This window comes from Carassius auratus, chromosome 50 (assembly GCF_003368295.1).
Source record: "Carassius auratus strain Wakin chromosome 50, ASM336829v1, whole genome shotgun sequence".
NCBI classification, from domain to species: domain Eukaryota; kingdom Metazoa; phylum Chordata; class Actinopteri; order Cypriniformes; family Cyprinidae; genus Carassius; species Carassius auratus.
In genome coordinates, this window is record NC_039292.1 from 7,375,441 (window position 1) to 7,397,153 (window position 21,713).

Here is a 21,713-nt window from a genome sequence, read left to right on the forward strand (position 1 = left end):
TATATGGCAAGCTGGCAAACGCCCCCGGCAAACATAGTTGCCCCCATCTACGTTTTAAAGGCGTCATTAAGAGGGTTCTTCAGGCCTTCTCCATCAACTTGGACAACTGGGAGGCACTTGCAAATGACAGAACCAACTGGCATGCAGCAATTAAGAACGTCCGCAGGGTTTCTCAGGAGGCCTACAAATCATTTCTGGAAGAGAGAAACGGGAAGCAGTTTGTCGTACTCGACATGAACGGCCATAGTAGTGTTGTCAGTAGTTGTTCAGTTTTGCTCTCGGTCTCATCAGCTCATCATTACTTGAGGCAACATAAGCCAATAGCGCTAGTAGAGGAGCTGTGAGGTCAAAAATTAAATTGTTCCCTAAATGACTCATCTGCTGTATAAAGGTCCTCATATGAGTGTCTGTGTATATAATCAAGTTTAGACAGTTTGCAAGAATTACAGCATTTGTGAAATAAAAGATTATTTTCAATTGTGTGTATATATATATATATATCTTTTTTTTTTTTTTTTACAAACAAAGTCTCATATTATAGGAAGGATACATTCTACGACCTATCCTGCAGTCATCATTGTGAGATTAGGTTCCTTCAATCTACAAAAACAACAATTGGAAAATAATCGAAAACAACAGTGAGGAATCGAGTCTTGGAATCCATTCCCATCAATTCAAGGACCAGGAATTGGAATTGGAATCGATTCCAAAAATTGTGGAATCGAACAGCCCTAGAACGAGGCTCCAGAGTGAGTGCGGTTCATTTCGGTTTATTTATATTATTTTTTTATTTTTTATTTTTTTTAATATGGCAACACTGCATTCGCCAGAAGGTAAATGCAAAAGAAAAATAAATTTAAAAAATACTATCTGTCTGAAATTTAATCAACGCTATCAAAACAATAGCAATATGACACTACAGAGATCTTTATAACAAGTAGTTACAGAAGGCAAATAAATAAATAAAAATAAATAAATACTTCACCAACATCATCTTGCTTGTATCTTTTAAAGTGTTAGTGTCTTATAATGAGCTGGATGTGGGGTTATTATAGCACAATTCCCCACCCCAGACCTCATTGTCAAACCCTGGCTACGGCCACCAGATCTGATTTGAGATAAACTGGACAAAAACGTTTGGTTAAAAGCATAAGAGACGTCTTCCAAAAACACAAACTACTGATCTGACCATCTTTAAATGGATCATGACCTGCTTTTTTTATTGTAATGTCTGCATTGCAAGAATTATGAAAATATTGCTAAAAATAAGATGATCACATGCAGTATTCACTTTTACAAGGTTTGTTGAGTTATTATGTTCAATGAGCCTATAGCAAAATGTTGACATTTATGCTTTAAAGCAGATGCTTTCTCGGCAGACACTTATTACACAGAAATATGTCTGACTTTTTCTCTCATTGAAGCGCAACTGTATTGTTATGCATCATGCGTCAAACACCATCAGAAAGAATGTTTTATTATTATTTTTATACAGATTTTCCTGCTCCTGTAGAGCACAAATATGAAAGGGTTTTATACAGAGACGCAGAGCTGATCACTGAAGATAATTTTATTTGCTTTCAGCTGTCTGTCATCAGCTCAGTGCTGAGGGAGAGTGAAGAGATCTTTGATGTGTGTGTGCGTGTGTGTGTATGTGTGTGTTTGTGTTTGTGTGTGTGTCTGGATTCACAAAATGCCTGAATCAGTTTAGATGTTTCTTCACAACTTTTATGGGGTTCATTTATTTATGTATTTTACATCTGTCTGTTTGTCTGTTATATGCATGGCTTGTAAACTTTATTATGCCATCACCAATTATTTTGGACAATGTTAACGTATACCTTTGTCCCAGGGTTTTCAATCCTAGAATATAAAAAAAGTGCAATTAAAATATTTTTAAATGTATAAAGCAATGCTGTAATTACAATATTAATTACATTAATATTTGATGTTAACTAAAATTGTATTGATTAAATTTATAATACTATGATAATATTAAAAAAAAAATTATTTCAACATTTATTGTGTGAGAATAATGTATATGTATTCATATTAATTTTGGCAATTTGTTTTTATTTTTTATTAAGTGCCGGTAAAAAGCTAAGAAGTTATCCTTTTTGTTCCAAGAAAAATAATAATAATTTCCATTGGAGAATGATTAGTCATTTAATGTATAATGCAAATTATTGCTTTAAAAAAAAAAAAACAAAAAAAAAAACAACTTTTTTGTTATGCATGCATGCACGTTGGACATTGCCAGCAGATAAATGAAATAAACTAGTGATAGTGTGTTTTACGGTAGTTTAATTTCTGAAAGTCAGCAGAGCCAAAAGAAACAGCCACTTACTGTCTGTGAAAGGGAAAAAAACATTATTGTATCAGTGAGTGACGTAAAAAAAAAAAAACAAAGCTATAAAATAAAGGGACATCTTGAAAGCATCGCAGGAACAATAGTATGTCATAAATCAGCAAGGCATTGCTGCCACAGAAGTTTATGAGGCTCAGCGTATGTTGAACAAGCACATCACAGGCTGAGATAAACGTGTTCGAGAGTGTGTCAGCTATTATCCCCTATCTTTCCAAATAACCCATAATTGCAGTGTGACACTATAATGTTTTGAAATTGCTAATGTTATGCTCTTTTATTACCAAGATAGTAAATAACTGATGAATCAAGTGTAATTTGCACATGTCAATGGTTTTTGCTAATAATGTCTTCTATCAGGGTTCAGTGTGTGGAGTGGAGATAATTACCTTTGAGACATTTACACTCAATTCTTTGCCAAATTAGACACACTCATTATTTTGTAAGAAAAAGGAGTGAGTACAGTAGATGGCTAGAAGTAGTTACATAAAGTATATATATATAATTTTATATAAATTATTCAATATTTTATTTCCCTCAAATTTCAAATGACCATTTGAATATAATAAATATGCAGTATTTATACGATAAATAAACAATTAATGTATTATTATTATTTGTGTTTATGTTTGGATTTTTGTTACTGTGTCCATTAGAAATGAAACTTTGAGCCTTAGCCTTTGAAACCTAATTAATTCATTCAGCTACATTGGTAAAGACTGTTATGTCGATGTTGACAGGAGGCAGACACACTTTGGGTATTCGCTCAGAGTTACTGTCTGACAAAACACAATAAAGCTTTCATTAAAGTCCAGAACAAGAGGTTGACCACAGTCTGTTTGTCATGTCCTGATTCAATGACAACATTTGAAAGTTCACATACGCTACTTCCCTCGGCCATATATGGTTTATTTCTGACTAATAAGATCAAATTACACTCACAATCTTCTATCTGATCCTATAGCATTTGATTTTTTTTCTACCTACTTTCATTATGTAGTGTGTTTATTTAGTATGTTATTCTGCATTTTGCATGTTTCAGAATTTTGTATTTTTACAGAAAACATTACAATTCATAACATAAAGAAATAAACTCATTATGATTTAACAGCATTTTACTGTAAAGTTGCATTACATTTCTGTTTAGATCTTTTACAGTTTTCCCTGTATGTAGTACAGGAACTTAATGTTAACTGTTACAGTGTTTTCCAGTAGCGTTTTTTCTAATATTTTCTGATATTCTAATACAGTGAAAAATTACACTCATTTTTTTTTACTGTTTGTGAAACTTCAACAGTTTTTTTTTTTGTCATTTTATACCATAACTTTTTACTAGATCTGAAGGAAACCTGCTATGTGCCAGAAATTTTGTCTGAGTTCCCCTCGGGTATCCTTAAAGTCACATCTGCCTGCTTCTTCACACAAGAAACCATGAGCATCCACTGAGGTGAAATCCAGTTTTTCAATACATATATCAAATCTCTAATCCCACTCCATTATTCAAATAGCATCCACACAAGGATTGTCACCAATCTACCATTGAAATGCTAATACGGTGTTATGTAGCTGCTGAAAAGATGCACAGTTCTGGGAAGCTGAGTGAAATGGAGCTTTGAGGTAACGTCTCCCACCGTGTTCTTACAGACGTCACCTGTGTTCCTGTGCTGTTTTTCTCCTCTGACAATGGGATGATACATTCACCCAGCCCTCCTGATCTTAAGCCTCATCCTGCCTTATAACAGACCTAATCATTTATATTTTGTGATGTGTCCCATTTCCTTTGATGGCAGTGTCGGTGGAGATTGCTCTAAAAGCACTAAAAGTCAGCAGGCTTTAGCTTGTTACTGCAGGAGTGTGTGAGAAGAGCTCTGACTCCGTGTGCTAGAGTGACCTGACATGCTGGAGATTTTCTGCTCATCATCAAGTCTCCTAACAGAAGAAAGTGTATGGCCATGCATGTCCAAAAAAGTCCCTTTTTATCGACATCAAAGTATCACCGAAATTTGATGCCTGAGCTGTCGATAGAAGAAATTCTTGATACAAAATTTGCATTCAACTTTTAAGCGCTTCATTGGTGATTTTAAATTTTGGGATAAAAAAAATTAATACGTTTCATAATACTTTAAACATGATTTTTTTTCTCTCTGCTGAGAGAATATGGGAAAAGACGTAATTATACCAATCTTCATTAAAAATGAAAATAAATACAGTAAAGTAACAAAAAAACTATAAAATAAAAATATTTAAATGAAAAGATAATTAAATCATCCTAAAAACATCTCATACATGACATCATATGACAATGAAATTAAACCAAAAGTAACAATAATATATATCTAACCAACAAAATCCTAAAATAAAAAAAATATTTAAATATAAAATACAAAAATATATATTTACGTTTAAAATATGAAAAAAATAGATTTAGAAAATCATTAAAAACATCTATCTATCTATCTATTATCTATCTATCTATCTATCTATCTATCTATCTATCTATCTAAATAGATAAATTAATATAATTGTGTAACAACGTATAGAATTAATAAAATAACATAAAACAATATTGAATGTCTTAAAGTAAAAATAAGCAGTGTGTAAATGAATTTACAATAATTGCAGTTTCTGAGCTAAAATGTATGATTTTAATACGTGCTATTGGTCAGAAATGCTGGTAGTCCCGCCTACTGGTTGAGCCAGTGTTGCTTTGGTCAGGCTGGTCAGGATGCTCAAGTAAACAATGACACAGGGTTTTGAATCATACTTCTAGATCCATAACCCTAACCATACTTCCAAAACAGTCAAAAGGAAGACTACAGATGATCTGAGAGCAAGAAAGTCAAAAGTCTATATTGTTTGTTATCATATTGAATAAAGTGCTGCAGTTTACACAAAGATACTTTACTTAAATTGTCATATCTCACTGCTAATGAAATTATACAGCTGATTATGTTACAATTCATAAAAGTGTTTTTTTTTTTTCTCTCTCTGTGTACAGTAGACCTATAACCTAATCAAGCCAATCTAATCAAACTGGAGCCAGACTAATTTGGTACAAATAAATGTCTCGAATATATTTATCTGTGTGCTAAAGGGCAAGAGCAGCATAACCACATAAAAGTGTTTTATTATTGTTATTATAATTATGAATAGAGGACTCATATTTTGGCCAGAAGCAAAGTTTTTCACTTCACATGATGTTAACCGATGGACTGGATTACTTGTGGATTATTGTGCTGTTTTTATCAGCTGTTTGGACTCTCATTCTGACGGCACCCATTCACTACAGAGGATCAGTTGGTGAGCAAGTGACGTAATGCTAAATTTCTCCATACATGTTCCACAACAAATTCACATCTTGTATGGAAAATACATCGTGAATTAAATTTTACAATAAGAGTGACAGGCAGGCAGAGCGTATCTTTAGTGCCATCGGAAATGCGGCAAGCATATATGCTCAGTAGAGGTGAGAAACGGAAAGCTGTGTGGAACTGCGATATCCATCAAAGGTGACAATAATGTTAAATGATGCAAAAGGAGGAAATGCTCTGCCGGTTAATAGACTCTAAAATAAACTTATTTAACTAAAATGAAAAAGCTTTATGGTACCCGCCACAGGTTGGTCTCCCTAGAGACTCATCTAAACACACATAAAAGAACAAATATGTGGCAAGGATAGTGAAATTGTTTGGTTTCGCTCATTTGAAACGGCTAAGCATGAATAAAAGACTGATGTTCATTGTAATCTGAAATGATTTGAAAAGATGCTTTGAAAGAGTGTTCTTCAGAAAAGAAAAAGTCCACTGCAGACTGTGGTCTTCTGGACAACATGCGTCATAATAAGGGCTTTCTTTGATATGATCATATTATAGACCTGAAGAACAAAGAGACACATGATTGTAATAATGGCTGTAAAATGCTAACACTCTTATTTAGGACACCCATAAAAAGTAAGCACTCAGTTCTTGGTGAATAAATGGAAACCCAAAGAAAAATCAACAACAAAAAAACACTTCTTTAACTTGTCAGGCTGGGAGACCATCTTGACCAGCTAAACCCAGCTACTTTTGGTTTTTATTTTTTTCAGAAAGGGAAAAAATGTCTGAAATTGATACGCTGCTCACACTAAAGGCCTGAGCTAACCACTCAGGTAGGTTCATTTAGAAAGAGTTGCTTTCTGAATTAAGGTGACCAGATTTCTTAAATTCTTAAACCGGGGACATTTCCTAGTTCAGTGGTCAAAATATAACTGAAATTTCACTTGTCATTAGCTACGAATTTAAAAACGGGGACAATATGTTTTTTTGTTGTTTTTTTTTTGGGGTTCCATACGTTAATATCATAATTGATACAGTAGTATTTGAGGATCACACTTACCATAGTTTTTTTTTATTATTCTTTATATACAATTCACCAAAAATCACATTGAAAAATAGGGGTGATATCAGGTAAAATGGGCCATAGTAACTGTTGCAAATAGCCTGTGGGGTGTAAAAAGTCCACTCCCTGGTGAGAACATCACTAAACATGATTTAAAATTAATTTAACATACAATGCTCATTTAAACACGTTTTGGAAAGTTGTAACATTTCATTTTAAAAAGTTGTCATCCATATCAATACATTAATTGTATTTAAATTCTCGTCACTGATAGTATTTGCCATTTTGTGCATTCAGCCAGTATACTACAGTTAACAAATATATCAAAATGGACACATTTTTTTTTAATTCATTTTTTTTTGAGGGGGAAAAAGCAACTTTGCTTCCTCGAAATGCTTCCTCAGATCTGATAGCAAACTTTTGATGCCAGATATTTACTTGGTTAAAGTTATAACTGAAGCTATAATGTGTCTGCTTGATGCATGAAAACAAACCTCACTGGTTCTTGCACATCACAAGCACTTTTAAGTTTCTGTTTACCATATTTAATGTGCATGTGATAAAATAAAAATGCTAAAAAAACATTGAGTACTTCTTAAGTTGAATACAATTGTAAGGAGTAAAAAGTACTGTTTTTGTCTTCAGAAATGTAATCAAGTAAAAGTACAAGTAATCAGTTTACATTTTATATGAAGAAAGTACAAATACCCCCCAAAATAATATTAAGTACAGTAATAAGTAAAGTATTTTACACCCGTGCAAAAAGCAAACATCCCAGAATATTAGGCCAGTATTATAATACAATTATGGCTTTACAAAATCGCATCAAAATAAAAAAATAAATATAATAAAATATGATAAATACAACAACAAATGTTATTTTCTAACTGTATTTACAATTCTCACATCTGTGTACATACCTACAACCTTGTAATAAATTAAAATATAGTTCAAATGTTTGACGAAGGAGTTCCTGAAAAGATGATTACCCCTCCAAAAAAAGTATTACAAATTAAAGTTCACGTTCTGTTGAGGCAGACAGACGCACGTGAGAACGTCGTGCTCGCGTGAGCTGGTAACCATAGCAACACCCGGCCGACGATTTAAGTTTTTCAAATTGAGGAATTGTTTTTTTCGTTCCATAACAGTTACACAGAACAGCTACTGAGAAACGACTTAAGGTAGTTACTGGGTTTGATTAATTCCAATAACTAAGACTGATTCGGTTACTTTCATTCCTCTTCTTTGACTGTATAAGTTTGAATTTGAGTGAAAGTCCGAAGTAACGTTAGCTGAAATCAGGGTTTCTCCATAAAAGTATGTATGTTAGCCTAACGTTATATGTTTAACAGCGTTCAAAAGGTTCAGTAACGACGAACGGTTGCGTGTATTTTTGTTTTGGTGTTCGCCAGATCAGATAAACGCCTTTATTTTGATCTGTAACGTTACGTGACGTCGATTAATCATGACAAGTCAAATTAGGCTAACGTTACCGTGATTATGCTCCACCATAATATATTAACACATCTCAAAAATGACAAATGCTTTTCGTTATCTGACGTGTACTTATCTAGCTGTAACTGGCCCAAAGTGACTATGCATTTAGAAAGACGATTAAGTAGGCTTATCCTTTTTTTAAATAATAGTTGAAGTCCAAGTCCCTAAAATTAATTTAATAACTCGCACCATGATGGAAACTAATAACCTACTGAATGATTAACACACGGAATGATATTGAAATGTTTTCTCGTAGGTCAAAGAGACACCTATCGCCATGAACGCAGTAAAGCTAGTGAAGTTAGAGAAATCCTGCTGTCCTGGTCACTGCAGGTCCCGAGCAGTTTTCAGATTACTCATTAATGTGCACGGGACAGATGGAAACAACAGGTAACGTTAGGCTTCTTTCTCTTGTGCAGGTTAATTAGTTAGGCTATGTATTGATCTAATGCAGAGTATATTGTATAATTTTGTAATGGAATCTCATTTTGTATTCATCTGAAATGCCTGAAATTTCCCTCTCTCTCTCTAATGAAAAGACACCATACACAGTTGTATTAACTGATTTCTTTAAAAAGAAAGATTATTAATTGTATGCACTCTGTTCCATTTCATCAAGAGCTTCATCGCCAGCTGCCTCCATCATCCATCCAGTCGGTGTGGAACATCATCAGATGAGATGTCACACAGACACTCAGGAACGCAGCTCTCCAGAAACCGAGAAGCAGATGGACGACACCATCTTACAGACTCAACGCATGGAAGTAGACAATGAGGAATCCGAGAGACCTTTCCATCAGAAGGAACAAAGCCTTTTGAGAAGAGCCATCAAAATACTACTCATCTTCTTCATTATTTTGGGAATTATTGTTATTTTCATGATTGCCAGCCAATATGTTTATCTGGAGTGGGAAAGAATCGTAACGGCACTGAGTTTTAACAAATGCATGCATAGCTTTGTAAAACTGCGCTTTAGTGGAATGTACAACCCACCCATTTGAACCCACATTACCTTCAGCACTCAATAAAGCTTATCAAAAAGTGTCGTTTTGTGATTTTTGTTTTTTCTATGTATTGTTTCTATATGTTTAAGTATTTGCGTGTGTTAAAATGTCAATAAACATGGATAAATGCCGGAAACTCTCGTAAAGGGTGACTTGAGCAGGTGCAAAGGTCATTGCAAATATCAATAATACACATTCATCTCTGCAGCTCTAGTTAAAGGCATAATTATAAGAAAATGAAAAAAAGTGAGGACTTTTTTTGTGTGAAAAGGTGCGGTTTGTTCATGTTATCATGTCATTTCAGAAGGAGTAGCCTGCAGACACAAAGATGTGTTTGTTATTATGATATAAAAGTAAAATACATATTTTTACCTATAATTTTAAACTGTTATGTGCTTTATATATATTTATATACAGTATATATATATATATATATATATATATGTATGTATATATATATATATATATATATATATATATATATATATATATACACACACATATGAATCAAGTGCATGAAAACAAAGACTGCATTTCTAAAACCTTATTTTTCAGAGTAGACTTTAATAAAAAAAAATATTTCTCACACATTGTTTTACATTAAAAATGACTACAATTTTTGAAAAACAGTAACATTATTTCTTTAATCTTTTAGAAGCATGCATGTTACATTTCAAAAATATTTTAAGCAAAATAATATTTCTGTTACTGTAAAATGTGTGCGCTTATGCTGAGCTGGGAATGCGAAACTGGAAAATGTAAAATCCAAAATACCATAATCCGTCATCCAGGTGATCTTTGGAATGGAAGGTACATTTTGATGGCTACAAAAATCCATAAGGCGGTTATCATCTGATCCATGAACATAAACAGAGCCGATCGTTGCTAATTTGCTCTGATGTCATTGATGAAGAGCCTGACGATGTCACCTTTTGACGTAAACACGTCAGAGGTGAGACATTCCGTTTCAATAAAAGGCTCCGGATCGCAGGAGCATCAGAGGACCAGGAGGAAAGAAGCAGCAGGAATATCCGCCTACCAGTGTTTACTCTCCAAAGACCCAACTGATACTCAGAGTAAGTTCCCACTCTCCATCTTTCTGTTTTTCTTCGCTTTATACATGTTCTGTTTGTTTCATAATGCTTCACTGAGTTTTTCTTTTCTTTTCTTTTTTTCAGATGAACAGGTGTGTCGGTGGAGTGTGTGTGTCTCTTATTGTGTGCGCGTTTCTCACGGAAACACTCGGAATGGTGATCGCGGTAAGATTCATAATGATTCATTTCATTACATAATACTGTAGGCTGGGTTTTAACGCAAATTAAATTACGGGAAAGTTGAAACAGTGATAGTTTAAAGATAGCGGAACTGTTCTGTCTAACATCTTGTTATAGGACAGACCGGGGCTAGTTGTCACAATTTTAACCCGAGTAAAGTGTTCTGACAATCTCACGGGGATTTTTTTTTAAAGGAAATTACTGCTTATATACATAACTTAAAAATTTGCTATAAATATTTAATTGGGTAAGAAAAAAGAATGCACGTTTACTTTTGCCCCAATAACTGGACATGTTTCGGGCTTTATGGGGTAAGTTGTCACAACTGGACACGGCATTAAAAAATAATATTACAGAGTTTTCGGCAAAATAGCATAAATGTTGCGTAACATTTATAAAGGTAATGTAAAATGTAAATAACAATAGTAATGTAAAAACAAATATTGTTATTTAATAAACCGTCAAATTAACATTTTTTGTTAAAGTTGATATTAACATCATATCACTTAATAAAATATAGTTATCAGCTGTAAAATATAAGGGCACCAGTACAGAATTTTTTTTACAGTGAATTTCCAAATGTAAATGGATTTTTTTTTTATTTTTTTTTACAATGCATAACTTGTAGGCTATAACTTGAACTTTTTATATTTATATATATATATATATTACATATTCTATAAAACAGGCAAAAGAGAAGAGAGGATGGACCCTCAACAGTGCTGGGTATCTCCTCGGTCCACGTGAGTACCCCATTACATCTTTTGTAGACTTTTTTTTTCTGTCTTCTCCAATGATACAACTCTTTATCTTTCCCCGCAGCTGTTTATTATAAAAACAGTTGTGTATGATTTATGTAACTGTTCTGACACATACATTCTTTCTTCATTTGTTTTGCTGTATTTTTGCGTTGAGCTCACAGGTCTTTTTAAACCTTGTACTCTTTAGTGTGTCCGTACTGTCTGTGCAGGCCTGTTCTCTGTCTTTGATGAAATGTGTTGGGGTACACTGATGTTGAGCTCACCTGTGTAGGTCAGTTACATAAGCTCCCTGTGTTTCAGGTCGTATTGATCACCTTATACAGATTAAGGATTCTCCCAGTGCAAGGGGGAGAGAGGATCTGCTTGGTCAATGTAAGATAGCACCTGCAGGTTATTGAAGTCAGAGGAGGAATTGCTCTGTGGCGTTCCGCTCTTTGTGCTGTTTTCCGTTGCTGGTGAAGCTTCCATTCAGCATGAATCAAAGACAGATCTTTTCACCTAAACTGGAAAGATCAAGTCAAGCTTTAAAAGCATTGTTTGAGGGAATCATTTCTGTGTGCAATAGCATGAAGTATTCTTCTTCATGGACTTTCTAAATACTGCCATATGACTTCAACTAAATGTATTAAATCATGGCAGCAGGTTTAGTTCTGAATATATATGAGCAATATTTGCTGTTTTCCTTAATTGCATTAAATAGTCTGTTAAAGGTGATTTTGCTCTTTTTACATCCTCCATCTTTCGCTCTACTCTCTGTCTCTGCTTGTCCACTTGCTGTGAGCTCCTGCTGTCGTTTTTGCAGTTAAACTGCTATTTAGTGCCCTTGTGGAAAAGGAGTACACTTTAGAATAATTTTAAATTTAGTATGGAAATAACATACACTAAAAGAATATACTTCAGTGAAAACTGAATGTAATGTTATCGGACACTTACTTGCATATATTTAGCAATTAAATGGAATTTATTACAATTATAGTTTAAATTTATATTAATTGAACTTGAGTGCTTTTTTGACCCACTTAAGTACATCTCAAGTAATTTCATAATTATATAGTGTATTGCTGAATTTACTGACTAGCATTTATTGTGCATTCCCATATAGCCTATTTAATGTAATCTTTACTGAAACTTTTATGTATTAAAATAATTAGTAAGTATATATTACTTAAAGGTACAACTTTTAACTTGGCATTGTTATTAAAAGTGTGCTTAAGTGTGTTAGGAAATTTAGGTAATATTAGATTATCTGCAAGTACAAAATTAAAAAATATACTTCTAAGTTTTGAAGTTCACTACAAGTGTACATTTAATACAATTAAGTGCACTTCTTTATTTCTGCAAGGGTGTGAGCTTGTGCTTCATATTGCAACAAAAAAAAAGCAGTTCCATGACTCAATACCTGTAGGTTGCTCTACTCAGTCTGTCCCAAAAAACAGAAAAAAAAAAAAAAAAAAAAAAAAAGACATGCGTCGGATAATGGCTTGTCGCATTAGGAACATATGTGTGCCACAGGCAGGTCTATGAATATCAGCCGGGGCGTCAGGGTCTGATGGCGTGGTGCTCAGCGGGCTGTTCAAATGATCAATGTGATTATTTATTTGCTTTGTGATCAGATGCCATAGACAGCCACAGGAGCCTTAGCCTTAGTGACAAGCACGGAGTGTCAGGGAAGAGAGAAATGCCAATAGAGGAAGATTTCAAGACAGGTAAGAAACATGCACTGCCTGTAGGAACTCATCTGTGTAAAAAATGGATTTGTGTTAATTAAGATCATGATTCTATATTGTTTACTAGACTCTATAAAGGCTGGGATGTGGATTATATTATCCATTAATTGTTAATGTACTTTCACAGATGTTGTGGCAAGACTTCATCAGTAAAAAAAAATAACTCTATAAAATCTTGTAATGACTGTTTCTGCTTTTTAGCAGCTCTGAGGATATCAGATGAGGATGTTGTCCATACTATCATAGACTTTCTTTCTTATCTCAAATTAAAAGGTAAGTGCAGTTGTTATTTTTTATTTATTTATTGTAATATCATTACAAAATATGAGTTTTGAATATGACTTCAAAAAGAAACACAAAGAATATATATACATGCACATAAAGAACTAGTAATGTATATTCCATGCAATCCTGAAAAACCATCTCTGTAGGTTTTGGTCGAATAAGACCCAAAAAACTACTGTTCACCTAAAGTAATTTGACTGCAAGAAAGAGAACTGTTGTAATCTTCATATTTTTACTTCACCCTGCAGAAATTGGAGCTCTGGACAGTCTGCCTTCTTCTCTCACGTCAGAGGAAATAAGTCAATCCTAATTCTGACCGAATCCATGACACACCGTGACCTCCACCGCGCTCTCAGAGGCTGTATTAACGTTCAAATTCTTCACCGCTAAACTGTCAATATTACCACGTAACTTTAATCTGTCAGAATCATTTGACGGCTCAGGTGGAGATGGATTCAAAAAATAAAACTCATAAATGGCATTCGACTCACCTTATTGTCTGTCTCATTATCTTTATTTTATATTCATAGAAAAGGCAGTAACCATGACAGACTATTACTTTTATATTTGCAAAGTATAAACACACCCATAACAATTCTCAGAAGACCTACTATTTTACTTCTTGATTGGTACATGCAGACTGAAACATGAATAATTAATACTGCCGGCTGTTCTTCTGGTCTTAGCTTCTCAGCGGTCATCTGGCACTCAGATCACATATCCACCATGATGTTTCTCCGTTAATCCAGAAATGACAGACAAAACTGATGATATGCTCTCCTCCGGGCTTAAAGGAGCCTTCAAATGCAAGAAAATGGGTTAAAACTAAATCATTTTTATCAAGGCAATTGAAAAACACATTCAGACTCACCACTGGTCCGCCCATATCAGTGCACACCCAACCAGGGTGAAGGGCGACGCACAAGATCTTCAAACACCAAACACCTCATAACCATATTCAAGGCACTCTTGCATATTGCAAAAATCAATGTTAAGTATGTAGAAGTCTATTATCTTTCCCACAAAGCAACTAAGCAGGTGTTTTACCTTAGATGGCCTGTATGTTTAACTCTCAGATGAGCCCCAGATGAGCTGCACAGATCCCAGGATGGACGACACATTGATCACTGCAGCTCTCTGGATTCCCATGTCACTGCCTTCAGCTGCTGCCCTTCTGAAAGAGATGATGGGTATTCGATAAAGATAAGCTTTTGATTTAAATATGTAAATACTGAAAATAAAATACCATTAAGAAAGTTTGTTTATAGTTGCCTGCGGATGGTAATTAATCAGCATCCACAATGGATTCCACCTGTGCTGCTGCATCCACACTGCTGACATTTGAAATAATAAAGACTGATTTGTGAATCCATTTGATTTGGTTCATTAAACAGATTTGCCTCCAAATCAAACATGCCAATGGCTTATTTATCTAAAAAAAAATAACCAATGACATTTTTTTACAGAAGAGCATAGCTAGAAAACTGTTTATTCACTCTAGAACTTTCTATTACTTATTAAGGATTTTTAAAATCGTTTTAAGTCATTGAAATGCACTACATGGAAAGTAACTTAAATAAGCTCAAAATGACATCACAACATGGCAAAAAACAAAAATGAACATAACAAAGTTACTAAAATTGAAAACGAAAATATATAAAGGTATTCATTTAAAACATTAATATATATATATATATATATATATATATATATATATATATATATATATATATATATATATACTATAATAATTCAAAAATGATTTCCAGAAATGTTTGAATCCTGTAGATAACAATAACATAAATCCAATTTCTTCTTCATTTATATATTATATAGAGTTTGACATGTAATATATAGAGTTTAATGTGGAAATTAAACTATATTTTGTCAACGTCAATAAGAATCACATTTATTTGTCCTTTCTCTCCATCTATTGGACATATATAAGAATTGCACTTCAATAATATTAATAGGATTAATTTATGTGGAGGTTTGGTGGTATTTAAAATACAACATTATATTAAATCTTAAATAATAATACATACACTGGTTGCGATTTATTTATATTTTTTTCTATATAGCCTACTTTGAAAAATCAAGTCGCGGGTTTTGCTGTCCTGATTTTCGCGCTTTTTACAGTAACTTATCTGCAGTGTCGAAAAACCGATCCAGCCTCAGATAAGTTAACTTTGTTATTTTAAACGGTAAAAAAAAAAAAAAACTTAGTTATATGTATCACAATGTCAGTAAATTTGCCATTATCTTGATGGATGAATGATTAGCTGAATATGTCTGTGTGATACAAGCGCCATCTAGAGCTGGAGTAATGAATGAGCTGGAGGACCAAAAAAAAAAAAAAAAAAAAAGTAATCTGAGAGGTCTCTTGTTCCTTTACACCACACCCATGCAAGTCCTATACTGGCAAATCTCATCAGTCATGGGATGCATTCAGGATGGAAGAATCCCTCAGGGAGGATGACTACACCACTTACAGGATTCTTCATCTGCTGTCATGTGATCCATTGCCTCCAGTGGCCCACTTTAGCTTAGCGTCCTATCCTGAATATTCACTGGCTCAGTCTAGCCATTATCAGCATGCGCTAGGCCCCCAACCCACCTCATGAGGCTTTTCATTATGGCATGTCATCAGTGAGTGTGCACAAATCGAAAGAATTTTCTATATGAAATCATGATGTCATGATGATTGATGCTTCTGTACAAAAATAACTGCTTTGTCCTGACCATGTAAAATCAGCTCTTAGCAAACAATTTCTTTTGGCAGTTCTTGTTCTTGAGATGTCTACAACAACTGCAAAACTGCTGCAATAATACTGAACATAACTGAGGGAGATCCCAGGCTATAAAGATCAACCACATGACTAAAATAAACCAACTTAAATGGTCTCTTTTACTAGATGCCACTCATAACTCTATTATATTCCACACTTTCATTGCTCTTTATAAGCCTGTCTGGACAAGTATCCAGGGGCATTTCAGATTAAAATTGTCAATTGCAGGAAACAGGAATGTGAAGGGATGTCACACAAAAGTCTGCAGCTGCAAGCGTTCAGGTTGCCTGAAGAAATACTGCGAGTGTTAAGGGTAAACTGATCTGATGTGATGTATTTTCAGTAGTGCGTTTATTAGAAGCCACTTTACGCTTTAATTCCCCACAGGCCAAAACCAAAAGCATGTGCATGTCCACTTGTAAGTGTGTGGGCTGCCGAAACGATGAGAAAAGCCCTTTGACAAAGAGCTTTGAGCAGGACAGGCCAGTGTCCAGCAGCTACAGCCCGACCTGGTGCACGTGAGACTGTGATACTGTAATCATGTAAACAACAGCAAAATAACAAATCATTTTGTTTAAATGTTTTTTTTAATTTCCTTTCTTAAAAATACAATTAAAATAAAAAACCTAAGAACTGTAGGCTTGTCTTGTCAAAGATTAGATGTTTGTTGACTGTAATGCTTAATGTTCAGCAGTCATTACTCCAATATTCAGTGTTACATGGTCCATCAGGAATCAATCAAACATGCTGATTTGATTTTTTTTTTGTATAGAAAGTTCATTGAACAACATTTATTTGAAAGATTTTTTTGTAACATTATAAATGACTTTAATGTCCCTTTTGATCAGTTTAATGCTTTCTTTTTGAATACAAGTCTTTCTTTCTTTCCCCAAACATTTGAATGGTAGTGTATCATGGTTTCCTTTCCACATCCATTAACATAAATCATAAAAAGCAGCACAACTGTTTTCAACATACATAATAAGAAGAAATGTAATGTTTCTCTTCAAAATCAGCGTATTAGAATGAGTTCTGAATGATCATGTGACACTGAAGACTGGAGTAATGATGCTGAAAATACAACTATCACATAAATACATTAAAACAGAAACTGTAATAATATTTTGTAATATTACCATTTTTACTGTATATATATATATATATATATATATATATATATATATATATATATAGTAGATATGTGAATCAAGACGGTTCACTTCAGTGTCACTTTCAAGATTGTTAGCATCACTGTAAACTAGCCCAACGAGACTGAGGTTACAGGCTACTGCTTGTGTCGTGCTTTGTTGGTTGTTTTTTCAAATGGTAGTAAATGAGAGCAGTAGGGTTTTGTTCTTCTGTTGGTCACTGAGGGTGTCTTTTGATAGGAGTCCTCTGGAGTGCATCACGCCTGATGTAGTGGAAGCCGCATGCGGCTGTGTCCTCGTCCAGACTAAAGAGGCTGAGAAGGAAGGGGACACTTCGGCTCACGCTGAGAGAATGATTTTGGAGGAGTTTGGTCAGTGCCTGACGCAGATTGTTCGATCAAAATTCAAATCCACCAGCGTGCAATTAAATGAGTGGCTGGGGAACAGATGCTCAGTGTTACAATTGATCCAGATGTGCTTTGGTTACCAACAAGTGTTTATTTACTTTAATGTGAAGAGCTAAAAATTCACATCCGCATGACTTTAATAGCACATTTTATTTATATTTAGTTATATATATTTGACTATTATTTATTGTTTGTTTTTGTTCATTCCCACCACCTCACATCTACAGGATTTTAATTGAACATTATATATTTAAATATATTATCTAAATAAATATTTGAATGATTTTATTTAAATTATTCTATCCACTTTTTTTTATTTGTAGTTTGTTGACAGTCTTATTTATATCTTTCATAGTCAGGAAAAGCAAAATCTTTGACAAAACCTTGCTACTTAACTGTTCGAACAGGAACAGTGTTAACATGTTTTTTGTTTTTTTTTTGTTCTGGAATGTTTTATCCTGTTTGGAAACTTGTTCTCATTTCATACATTTTAAATTTAGTATGGCATTATGTTTCTCTGTAATGGAGCAGTCACTGTGTTTATGCATTAATGACTTTTTTTTTCTGTGTCAGTATATATTTATTTATTTAAAATATAAATGGTACGTGATACATATAAATCAATCAACTTCCTGCTCTTTTTTTAAATTGTTCCATTTCTTATATTTTTATCTTACACCTACCAAATCCTACTTATTAAATAAAAGTGTTAACTTTACATCACCTTTTATGCAGCCAACTCGATTCAAGCCATTTTGGCTTCAAGGTTTTGACACTTACGGAAAAACATGAGATGTAGAATTTTAGAGAGACAGCTGTAGGGTAAATCTCACTGTATTGATTTCATAATGGGCGATGCTCTTGACGTCAGGCTTTTGTGCAGGTTAATGTAGAGCGTGTTCCCATTATAGGACAAGGTGCAAAGCAAGTGATGTCTCTCGCAGGGGGCTGTATCGAACCTTGGGTCCTGTTGTTAAAGAAGGACATAAATAGAGCAGTAGAGAACTGGACCGTTCAGATCGGTTTAGTTCTTCTGATCAAAAACGATTCTTGATCCGACAAAAATGGTAAATATGCATATCCGTATTTTTCTGTGCAGACATCAGCATAGAACACCAAATGATTTTTCATCTGTTTTCTCTTCATAGATATCAAGAATGTGGATTTTATGGACGTGCACAGTGATATTTTTACTGATGAGGGAGTGTCATTGCATTCAGAAGGTACCTTTATATATATATATATATATATATATATATATATATAATTCCTTTAATTGTTTATTACAAATATTTTTTTGCTGTTTCTTTTACTCATGTACTGTTCATGTCTTTTAATAGACCACATTATCAAAGAACTGGGGACCACAGTCAATGCTTTACTTAAAAGGAAAACGTGAGTGTTGTCTGGTCTCCCCAAAACTCAAATCGATCGCCTGGTAGGCTAATGATAATCCTGAGTGTTTGTTTTAGCTAATATTCTGTTTGAAACAGTGATATGAATATAAGTGCCCAGATTTAGATTTCTTGCAGTATTCGTATTGAGTTTCCTTTTCCCCCAGATGGAAGACGATTTGTTCCTGACATTGATGACATTATTCCAAGCTCAGGGCTAAATAGCTGGTATGCAGTTCTCAAAGGTATGGATCAATAATTTGTTAACGTGTGAAATGGTTGCAGATACTACAGGTAAATTAAGTTCTTGAGTTGCTTTACCTTCCATAATGCTGAGTGGTGTGTTTTCTTTAAGGGTTTCAGAAACTGAAGTCGCTGAATGCAAGAAAACAGTCAGGATTGTTCAAAACGCAGAACTTTATTAACCGCTAACTGAAGTACAAACAGTTTACACAGTTAACCTCGGAACATTCTCAGAAGTTTCTTGCAAAGTTCTCTCAAAGTTATTGACAAACATTCTTCCAGTTGCATTAATACGACATTTGTTCAAAGTCATCTGGTCTTTTATAATGTTATCAAAACATTCGCACATAAATGTTGTTTATACATTGTTTATGAAACAATTCTCTCAAACATTTTAGTTGGACGTTAGTCTGTTTTTTTAAACATTACTACCAATTATTACTTGTTGCAGAACATTCAAAAATAACATTCCCATAATGTTTGCAAGCTAAATTAGCATATACATAAAAAACATTCTTTTAATGTTTCTCTGATTTCAAGAAAAAAAAAAAAACGTTTTGAAAACATTTAAAGAACTAGACATTTTGAAAACATTTATAAATAATGTTTTCATAACTTAATGGGAATGTCAGCAACACTTAGAACATATTTTTGTTAGCTGGGTCTGTACAGTGTGCCATATTTTGTAATGTTAAAGATTCAGAATAAATCCGTTTATGTCAAATATAACTTTTTTTTTTGCCTTCTGTTAAGTTGTATTGTTCTGACATGAAACTGTTTAGCTTTATAATCTTTAGAAATTCACAATTAAGATGGAATATCCCAATGTTTTAACAGTGCTGTAAGTCATGTTTTATAAATAAAAGTACTTTGGTTTGATGTGTTAACAGATAACATTCACAGTGATGATGGATTATATCCTAAATTGTCATATATGGTTATTTTATGCATCCACATGACAAACAGAGATCAATGTATGTACTGTACATAAACGTAAATACATGCGAGGCAACTGAGGTACTTCAGATGACCTTAAATGCCTCCGACTCACAGCCAAAGTCCAACAGCTGCAAAGAGAGAGATCAGGTCATGTGAGCCAGACGTGTTGTCTGATTAGAGAGCAATGGCTCCTTTCACTGCCATGTGCTTCAGTGTGTTCAATGAAAACACTGGGAGATATTCTCTTACAATATGTGTCTGTTTAACAGTGACAATTGCAAAGTTAATATTTCTCTCTGTCACCTTGCCATTAGCCAGTTTTACTTTCTCAGGGTCACATAACTTTGAAGCAAGCCATTCTGAATATGTTTGTGTTGTAATTTGAGGAAGTATTTGTATGAAAGGACAGTAAGGCTCTTGTAAAGCTCAAGCATTTTAACATGATCAGTTATTGCTTGATTGTTTACACAGTTGCAGGAAAATTAACTTACAAGGTGCAAATAATTGGTTATAATCACAAATTAATGCATGAAAACATCGAAAAATTTGTCAAATCCAATACTAATATTTGCTCATCTTTGTACTGTTTTCAAACTAAATATGATGTCACTTCCTAGATAATAATTCAATTAAAGGATTCGATCAAAATTCACACCTACAGTTGTTTAATTAAAAACAATATTTTTTATCTTTAAATGTTCGAGTATAATATTTATCCAATTTGCTAGACACACTACTTTACAAAAGTTTGACGATTTAAAAAAAAAAAATCTTATGCTCACCAAGACTACATTTAAAAATAGTAATACTGTGAAATAGCCTAGTATTGCAATTTAAAATGCCAATTTGACGATAAAAAAGCATTCCCTATCAATATCAATGGTGAAGAGAGTTCTGCTGCTATTATTTTTCAGGATTCTTTGATGAATAGAAAGATTTTTTATTTCCTTCCTGCTCAATAAAAGCATTAATTTCTTTCAAAACGGGTAATGTATATGATGGCGACATTTCTTATATATCAATAGCTCCATCTTCTGGTACCTTACTGGTGGGACAGAAATAACTCATCTAGTGATTGTGGTTTAACAAGGTTCAAGTTCAAGTTCAACATACACTTTCAACAGTACATATTTGAAGTCTGCGTGCATTTTGAAATACAGGCTTGAAAAGCATCCATTTAACACTTAAACACTAAAATATAAGAAAATAACCCAAACAAAGTGTGAAAATGTAAAAGAAAAAATGCAGAAAATAAATGAAGGTAAAACTAGAGGCACTCGAAAAGAAAAAAAAAATGTATGAACATACAGATTCGGATTTTTGTGTTTCAGTGCTTCCGTTTATACATTTTAAGAGGTCTTGCAGGCTGCAGGCATCCTATGATTGCAGGCACAAACACACTCTCCATCTTGGTGCGTCTTAATTTACGCAAACCGAGCCGGATAGCCAATTAAACAGAGCGAGCTTATCACACGCGCAGCGGATTGGCAAACACGCACA

The 21,713-nt window shown here is 33.8% G+C and overlaps 1 protein-coding gene and 1 long non-coding RNA gene across 4 annotated transcripts; both read left to right on the top strand.

The window, feature by feature from the left end:
• Positions 1-7,778: 7,778 nt before the first annotated feature.
• On the top strand, positions 7,779-9,282 carry LOC113066440 (uncharacterized). Its single transcript, XR_003279164.1, has 3 exons — positions 7,779-7,926; positions 8,499-8,632; positions 8,862-9,282. It is a non-coding gene; the product is annotated as an uncharacterized LOC113066440 (long non-coding RNA).
• An 891-nt stretch (positions 9,283-10,173) lies between these two features.
• LOC113066441 (galanin peptides) lies at positions 10,174-14,135 on the top strand. 3 transcript variants are annotated; one of them, XM_026238330.1, is made up of 7 exons: positions 10,174-10,322; positions 10,425-10,505; positions 11,209-11,263; positions 11,582-11,653; positions 12,895-12,987; positions 13,213-13,281; positions 13,542-14,135. In XM_026238330.1, the coding sequence occupies exons 2-7, from the start codon at positions 10,425-10,427 to the stop codon at positions 13,601-13,603; spliced, it is 432 nt and encodes a 143-aa protein (XP_026094115.1). In that variant the 5' UTR covers positions 10,174-10,322; the 3' UTR covers positions 13,604-14,135. The 3 variants fall into 3 exon arrangements, with proteins under 3 accessions (XP_026094115.1, XP_026094114.1, XP_026094117.1); XM_026238329.1 differs by having other exon boundaries at positions 10,182-10,322; positions 13,210-13,281; positions 13,542-14,121; XM_026238332.1 differs by lacking the exon at positions 11,582-11,653 and having other exon boundaries at positions 10,193-10,322; positions 13,210-13,281; positions 13,542-14,116.
• The last annotated feature ends 7,578 nt before the right edge of the window (positions 14,136-21,713 follow it).